The sequence below is a fragment of the Canis aureus genome, chromosome 38 (assembly GCF_053574225.1).
Source record: "Canis aureus isolate CA01 chromosome 38, VMU_Caureus_v.1.0, whole genome shotgun sequence".
Classification (NCBI taxonomy): domain Eukaryota; kingdom Metazoa; phylum Chordata; class Mammalia; order Carnivora; family Canidae; genus Canis; species Canis aureus.
Window position 1 is genome coordinate 7,032,982 of NC_135648.1, and position 8,613 is coordinate 7,041,594.

Below are 8,613 nucleotides of genomic sequence, written 5' to 3' on the forward strand. Positions count from 1 at the left end.
CACCAAGGATAAGTGAATTCAAAGTGGATTGTGGAATTAAATGCAAATGGAAAAATGGTTCTTACAAGATAAGAAAACACCTCATGGTCTTGGAATAGGACACAGAAAGCGGTGACTGTATGGAATTCAGGGATTAAGAAATATTGAACTTACTAACATTGAGACTTCATCATAATCAGAAGATGCCACTAATAGAGAAGAGCTTAACATGTAAAACTAAACTTTGGTGTTAGATGTCCAGAACGCACTAGAATATGTATACAGGAATATTTACAGCAGCGTTGTTCAGACAATTCTAAAAACTTGGAGCAGCTCACAATGGTAGGGAATGCTCTCATGTGGTTCTGGGTGATTTTTCCGTCTTAAAAAATTTAATAGATATGTACGAGAGGTTTCAGATACACAGTTGCTGTTGTTGTGTATGCCATTCTCAGCAGGATTAATTTTCCAGAGAAAGATCAGACAATAGGATGCAGAAAGGGTGGGAAGTTACAATTATTTAATTAAATATGTAAACATCAAATTAAGTTATTCCATTAATAACTAAAAGATTTGTTGACTGAATCTGGTATTAAGTTTCTCAAACTTCAGGATAATAGAACAAAAGTCTAAAAAAGCTCTTTGTCAGGGCACGTGGGTGACCCAGGAGCTGAGTGTCCGCTTTCAGTCCAGGGCGTGATCCTGGAGACCTGGGATCGAGTCCCACGTCGGGCTCCCTGCATGGAGCCTGCTCCTCCCTCTGCCTGTGTCTCTGCCTCTCTCTCTCTCTCTGTGTCTCTCATGAATAAATAAAATCTTTAAAGTAAAATAAAATGTTCCAAAAAATAAAAATAAAAAGCTCCTTGCCTTTATTCTTCCACTTTCTATAGAGATACGAAATACACCTTCTGCCATAGGAGTAAGCGTGAAGTATAGGTACAGAAGTACGTAAAGTATGCAGGAATTGGGGCTGCCCGGAGTCAGTCGAATCTATAACAGATTTGGAAGTATTTGTCCAAAAGAATCACATTGAAGGTTTGGGAGTTCGGGGAACTAGAACCATGCCTGGCTCGTTGCTGAGTCCGTTACGAGCAAGGCCGTATCTTCTCTGCGTTGTCCCAGTACTTGCTGTGCGGGCGCGGGCGGAGCTCACCGTTCTCGCTCTTCTCTCGCCAGGCACTTTACTACCCAGGCTGCCGGCAGAACCAGGGATGACGTCGCTCACTATCAGAATTGAGAAAATCGGTCTGAAGGATGCGGGGCAGTGCATCGATCCCTATATTACAGTTAGTGTAAAGGGTAAATAACTCGTCTGCGTTTTCCCTTCTGGCAAATTGTGTGACGTTGTTTCTCACCTGGGACGTTGGTGGGTATGGGGTGGGTCCTTGCCTCTGTGACAGTTTATTTGCATTCATCCTACAGAGAGGTAAAATCACTGGGCGGCCGTCACCGTTCCTTCACTGAATATTTCTGAATGATTTTCTAAAAATACTTCATTATTTATAACATACATGCACATTTGCTTTTGAGGATTTTTTGGTACGTTTCAATATTCTTAAAATCCCATCCAGGGTGCTGACTATACATACACACTGTCTTTAACGCCAGATACTTCCTTCCTGCCACCTTCTCAGGGTGTGTGCTTTTCTCTGCAAAGCCCCACGCTCTCCTCTTCCCGCAGACGTCCCCTTCGGGGCCCTCTGATTCCCGCTGCGGCGCCCTGGACACGGGGCCCCTGCAGGGGTGCATGAGAGCCGGGCCTCCGGTGGAGATGGGGGAGGAGGACAGCCACGTCCATAAACCTCATACCCTGAGCCTAATGCTGGGGAGATTACAGAAGCAATGTATTCCCTATGAAGTAAGCAACGTTGTCCTCAGGATTTGTTTTCTACTGTCCAGTGTGGCATGCCATTTATTCCTTGAAAACAACTTTTTGAGTCTTTGGTTTAAAACAGAATCTGCACTGATAGGATTCTTTGGTTGGTGTCAGGCATTTATACGGCACCTTACTAGCAAAGCGCCCGGCGGTCTTTTAAAAATACTTATTAAGTGATTGACAGTGAGGTTGTCACACTATTACTCAGAAATTACTGCACCATCAGTCTTCATCTACAGTTTATCTGCACTTTGAGACAAACCAAAGAAACAGATAAGGACTGAAATGGAACTTTTATCAATCATAGAAACAAATTCAGGCCCCGGGGTTCAGTAGTACCGAATAAAAGAGAAATGAATCCAGATGCAGAGAATTCTAACATAGAGACCCCACGGCCCACAGCAGTTATCGGATAGGCAGTCTGTAAAGGCCTCACTTGGGACTCACCTGGGACGGGACACAGTAAAACAGAATGTAACAAACGATGGATGTGATAGATATTATGTTACCTTTGCACCCACACTGAACTGAAATCTGTTTTTGCGGAAGTATTTTTAGGGACTGAAATAATGGAATGTACCAAATTGTTTTAAGTTCTCTAAGATAGAAGTCTGTTGAGTAATATATAAACACTCGATCACTAAATAAGTCCATGTTGAATTTGATTAAACTGGAAGATTCCTGGCTCCAGGAAAGTAAAACCATACACCCTACATAGTGTACCATCTGGCGATTATAAATCCGGTTATTTTCTAGCAGATAGAATGTAGGTATTCTGTCTAAAAAATTACAATGAAAGAGAAAGGTTTCATTGGCAGCTTTCATGTCCTTTGCTTTAGTTCTGACTGAAGTACAGCAGGACGATTCTGATAATGATCAATGAAAGGCCTTTCCATGCCATGCACTTGATCAAGGTTGGAAATGGGTAGGAGCCCCGCTGTGGAATAGTATTCATGTTCCAAATTTTTATTGCAGACAACAGTATAGTGGCATAAGGAAGACAACAGTTCTTTTCCCCTCTTAACTATAAGGATCTATAAGGATCACGCTTTTTGTTGTCCTTCAAGCTTTCTTTTGCCCCCATACATGGCCGTGCTGCCTTCCCTGGCCCTGAGGCCTCTCCCCTACGCCCCATCCACTATTTCTGTGCCACAAACCTCTGGAAACCAGAAGCTCCCTGGGTAGGTGCTCACAGCAAAAGGAGTGTCTGCTGAGACTCTCCTCTGTGGTTCGTTTGCAGTGTCGGAGTTTATATATTTGAAACTCTTCCTTTCCTCTGTAGATCTGAATGGCATAGATTTAACTCCTGTGCAAGATACTCCTGTGGCTTCAAGAAAAGAAGATACGTACGTTCATTTTAATGTGGACATTGAGCTCCAGAAGCATGTTGAAAAATTAACCAAAGGTTGGTTTGTGATGGTAAACATTGGCTTCTTGTGGCCTGGGTTCTCCTCGTGTGTGTGTGTGTGCACATGTGTGTGCGCGCCCAGTAACCTCGTATGGTGGGCAGAAGCAACTGTCACGTAGTGTTTATTGACTTGAATGAAATACCAATTTTTTTAAATGTGGGAATTAGGAACTGTATGACCTGGTTGTGTAATAAATAATAGTTATGTAATAAATGTTCTTTGATTATAACATTTCATCATCTTGAACAAAACAGAACGAAGCTCGCCTCTTACTGAAGAGTGAAGGGAGGCAGAGGCTCCCTAAGGTGCTCTGGTGGTTAAATCTCCAAGAATTGAAAGAACCGGTTTTCCCAGCTGATTTTATTGGGCAGGAAGATACCATAATTTGTACTTGGTTGGCAGAAGGATGGGAAAGGACAAAAGCACATTTATGAAAAGGTGAAGTTATGTTTCCAGGTTAGCCGGTTCCTGGGACTAACGCTTCTCCCTGCCGTGTGCCCGGCGCGGTGCCGGCGTTCTAGGACAGGACCGCAGAATCCCTCCATCACCTGGGATTCAGGTGCAGTTGTTGACTTGTCATGCTTTTGCAAGAAGCCTTCACGGGACACAGAAGTGCTTTTTGAACAGTTGCCACATTCTCTAAAATATTCGACATTTTACTTCTCAGATCTGGCGCCGGGGCCCTGCCACTGAAAGACTTGTCTCTCGGGGCTTCTCTTGGCGCAGTGGCTGCAAGTGTGCGCAGCAGCAGGCAACATAGGCAGAAAGAGAAGCAGGCTCCCTGCAGGCAGCCCGATGCGGGACTCGATCCCGGGAAGTCAGACGCTCAACCGCTGAGCCACCGAGGCGTCCCAAATAAAATCTTTTAAAAAAGAAATTAATTGTTCTTGGCTACATTGATGAGGCAACTTACTCTGTTTTAAGCTTCTTTCTGTTGGGAGAGCTTATCTGTTGGGCTTTGGGGAGATAAAAACATCTGAATTTTTCATTGCAGCTTGCTCATTGAGGGAGGAGTGGGATAGGAGTAGGCTTGCTCTTTAGGCCTTTGTCTTCCAGAATGCTGTCTGCGCACAAACGCGTAATTCCAAGAAAACCAAAACAGTGCTCTGATCACTATAAAAGGCTTTAGGAAACAGGTAACAGTTTAAAAAAAACCGAACCAGCACATGATGTATGTTCTTTGAACTCCAAAACACCCACAAACATTGAACTTTGGAGCTTTTGTTTCAGAGGGAGAAGAGTGCTTTAAGCTTGGATATTTTGACGAATTCTTATACCTCTGCTACTTACTGAGCGTCTGCGGGCAGCGTTCGTGCTTCACAAGCACCCTCTGTGTTCCTCGTGTGGTGTTGAAGGGATCCCACGTGTGCGTGAACTTATATGCGTTCTTGAGCCCGCCCAGCTTCAGGACGCGTTGCTGTGCTTTGTAGGATTGGAGGCTGTGGAGAAATGTCACTGCGTTCAGTTGAAGAGGAGTTTTAGGTGAAACCACAGTCGTGTGGTCAGAGAGACTGTCTGACAGAGGTTACTTGGTAAAATTATGCTACTCGCTCGGATGCTTCTGGTGATGGCAGAAAATGATGGGCACGCTGAAAATACACCGTCTGTGGCTGATGTGGTTTGTTTTAATTCCGTAGGTGCAGCTATCTTCTTTGAATTCAAACACTACAAGCCTAAAAAAAGGTTCACCAGCACCAAGTGCTTTGCTTTCATGGAGATGGATGAAATTAAAGCCGGGCCGATTGTAATAGAACTGTAAGTGACGCGCACGCGGGCTTCGTGCCAGTTGAGTGGTGACTCGTTCTTAGCGTGTGACTGTAGAATAGGTCCTTTGTCCGCTCTGGTAAACCATGACTTTTCTGCTGTGGTTACAGATACAAGAAACCCACTGACTTTAAAAGAAAGAAATTGCAGTTATTGACCAAGAAACCACTTTATCTTCATCTACATCAGACTTTGCACAAGGAATGACCCCGACATGAGTCACCTGGAACGTCTGTGAATCCTCCCACTCAGTAGCGACCATCCCAGCTCCGCGGAGCGCACTCGCCTCCAGCAGGCGGGGGGCAGGCCGCACGGGCGCCGGCAGGCCGGAGCGAGCCCGCCCCGCTCACAGCCCGGCACGCCACTGACACAGACGACTCCTTTGGATGCGGGCTTGTAGTTTTGAAACGTGTTTTAACTTTTATAGTGTTTGTGCAATTCATAGTCTCTTTTCCTAACTTACCACTGTTCCTGCCCTGCTTCCTGGAACAACACTGCTGTGGGTAGGACGTGCTCGTCTTCAAAATTAATACAGCAATAAGAATGTGCTAGAGTTTACACGTCCGTTCACTTCTGCTCCAGTATGCTTTTTTGGTTTTTTGAGTGAATGCCAAACTTTGAGCTGATGGGGGGAGGATCGTATGAGACTGTGTTGAGAGAAGGAATTGGATCGCGTAGGCTCCCAGGGCAGGTCAGCCCGGAGACGTACGCAGTTCCTCAGAGGTGGCCTAAATTCACCCTGCTCTCATGGTTTTCCTGTTTAGAAATCGTGTGCCTTGGCCAGATCAGTATCCCAGATGGGAGTGTTCCCAGGTCGTAGCTGTGATTTTTCCAGATGACCAGATTGTTTTTCTGAAAGAGCACATTTGTAGTCCTGTTGATTAGCTGTTCTTCCCATCACGTTATTTGTTCTGGTAGTGATTCTAGGGGTAACGATGGAACATGTCAGAGTAATTACAGATTTCTAGATGGCTTTGTAACGCCCTCTAAGTCACGTCATCTAAGCTGAGTCAGATGCTAACGAGATAGTGCAGGGGTAACTGCTGTTTTCCTGACAACTGATTGTGAAACCTTAAAGCCTGCATACCTCTTAGGTGGTGAGTATGCAAAAGCTGGAGCTCCTCTAGTTGTTTCTATATAGGTAGATAGGATTGCCATTTATTTCCTCTGTAGATATATTGACTTTCATCCATATGGGAATATGCAGGTCATTAGCTTATTATAATTTGACTATTTACATTACTTTTGACTTAATGGGGCATAAATAAAACTTTCAGAGGACACATGAGGTGGATGGATATGTGATCCGCAGAACATTAGGATGGGGGGGTTGGATGCAGACCCACACGTTCAACATTCCCCGTGTTAACGACCACTGCTGGTAGGAGGGCAATGCAGCGCCAGTACTGGGCCTGTTCCTAAACTAGTGTATTAACCCGAGTCCTACTGCTGGATGTGTGCTTTTTAAAGTAGCCACAGTGAAGTGTTCTGGTCCTTATACTTCAAGAAAGCTGGTCTTTACTTCCGGTTGTCTGTCTGTTCTGTTAGAGATGGATGTTAAAAACTTGGAGCCTGAAAGAATTCACAACCAAAATTGAGTCTTGTCTGTCTTAATTAGATTAATTCCAAAAATGATTCAGTCCACAATAGCTCAAGGGGATGAAGAATTTGCCTTAATAAATTACCTTGTTTGTTCACTCAACCCTTAGACTGAGTTGTCAGCCCCCGACTGTCAGCTTCTCAAGGGGCAAGAACCACATTTTCTTCAAGTCCTGTACATGTTCTAAGGTGCTTGGCAGCGCTCTGTACCCTGTGGAGTACTCAGTACCTTCTGTCGGATGTTGCTGACGAGACCTAAAAAAATAATCCCTTAAAGTACCTACTATTAAAATGTAGCAAAACTGATCTGTTGTTGGTCTTTCTCTTTTCTCATAGACCGTAAGACATGTATGTCAGTGATAATTTGTACGAAGCCGCATCTGCTGTCGTCGACATGTATGGACTACAGTGCCTTTCAGCAGTAGTGAAGCTCGAATGGGATTAGCGTAGCTTTAATTCAGCCCTGAATGGGATGTGACAAGTGGTTATCTTGAAGCAGTAGACACAATACTGGATACTGTGCTTCCCACAAATTATTTTTTTGTTTTCCAACGGAAAAAAGCAGCTATTGGACAAGAACTGTAGTAGAAATGCTCTCATGCTGAAACACTGCTGCTTCATAAAAGATGGTTTTAGCAACCAAGCCCAGACCCCCGGTTAGCTGGAGGCCCTGTGAAAGAGCTGTGACGGGAGGGCGCCCCGGGGCCAAAGGAGGCACGGAGAGGCGGCCGCCCCAGCTCAGGTGAGCAACACTGGAATTGTTCTACAGCTTATGGACTTTCAGGAACAAGGAGAAACAGGACACACACACACACACACACACACACACAATTCAGAGGCACAGAAGATTAGCTTTGGTTTTAAAATAGAGCTAATTTAACTTTCCTACTTGGTTATTTTTGTTATCAGGTCTATCTATTCATTACTATATAAAATTAGCGATTATACTAACTTCATTATTTTGTCCTGAGACTCACCTACTGAAAAATTATATTTGTGGATTTAACCTTATTTTACATGGTTGAAAATAACCTCTATTAACTATGCAGTGTTCCCTTCAGTTTCCTCTGTTCTTGATATTAAATGGTAAGACCTATGAATTCTCTTCCAGAGAACTATTTATGTTTTTCTTACGAGTTTTGAAGAGTTGTCTTCTTTCAATGCTCCTTATCTTTCCAAAGTGGTATCTTTTAGTAGTTTAGTGTAAAAAAAGACCTTTGTTTCAGTGAAGCTTTTGCTGCTTTTTATTTTATAGGGTATTAGAACATTAGATGTTGTAATGGTGACAAGTCATGGTCTAGGTTTCAGCAGTATCATGACACAGAACTTTGGAGAAGGGGACAGTATGCTCTAAGTGGTGAATACTACCAGCCTTTCAGAAATCTGATTAAATCTTAAACGTTGTTTTAAAAGACAGGTCATAATGGGCATAAGGGATACTTTAAATATGATGTAATATCAGGCTCAGATTTACTGATTTTTAAATAGAAATGCCAGCATTCAGATACTAATTTTGGAGTAGCACAGACGAGCCTTAGAGAATCCTAAATTGTTCTTTCTTACAGTATTACACTCTTCTGATCTTTTTTGCCTGGTTTTACCTTAAAAAACAGAGGCAAGGTATGGGAGAAATAATAGACTACTTTTGGAAAAAGGAATTCCTGCTTATGGTCACAACATAACATTCTCAGTTTTCTGTTATGCACCTTTCCTTCAAGAATGGTAAAAGCGGTAAGAGCAACAGAAAACCCAGTCAAACAGCTCCTGCTACTAATAGAAGCTCATAGCCAGGAAACCATTCTTAGTGAGCAGCTGAAGTCACCGGAACGCACCTGGGCTGGACAAGAACACGGCTGTGGTGTTCCCAGGTGACTTTAGGCTGACCCTCCTAAGCGTTGAGCAGCAGGGAGCCTGACTTGACGTGGTTTCGGAGGGGCACCAGTCTCATGAGAAAACAGTCCAATGAAGCAACAGACACTCGGGAGA

At 43.7% G+C, this 8,613-nt stretch overlaps 1 protein-coding gene across 1 annotated transcript in view; it reads left to right on the forward strand.

Annotated features, from left to right (window-relative positions):
* Nucleotides 1–6,933, forward strand: part of AIDA (axin interactor, dorsalization associated) — a 32,954-nt gene extending 26,021 nt beyond the window's left edge. Inside the window, exons 7-10 of the mRNA XM_077886839.1 lie at nucleotides 1,156–1,278; nucleotides 3,138–3,260; nucleotides 4,902–5,019; nucleotides 5,139–6,933. Coding sequence (XP_077742965.1) covers nucleotides 1,156–1,278; nucleotides 3,138–3,260; nucleotides 4,902–5,019; nucleotides 5,139–5,235 — 461 coding nt within the window. The 3' untranslated portion in view covers nucleotides 5,236–6,933. The remainder of the gene's footprint in view (nucleotides 1–1,155; nucleotides 1,279–3,137; nucleotides 3,261–4,901; nucleotides 5,020–5,138) is intronic.
* The last annotated feature ends 1,680 nt before the right edge of the window (nucleotides 6,934–8,613 follow it).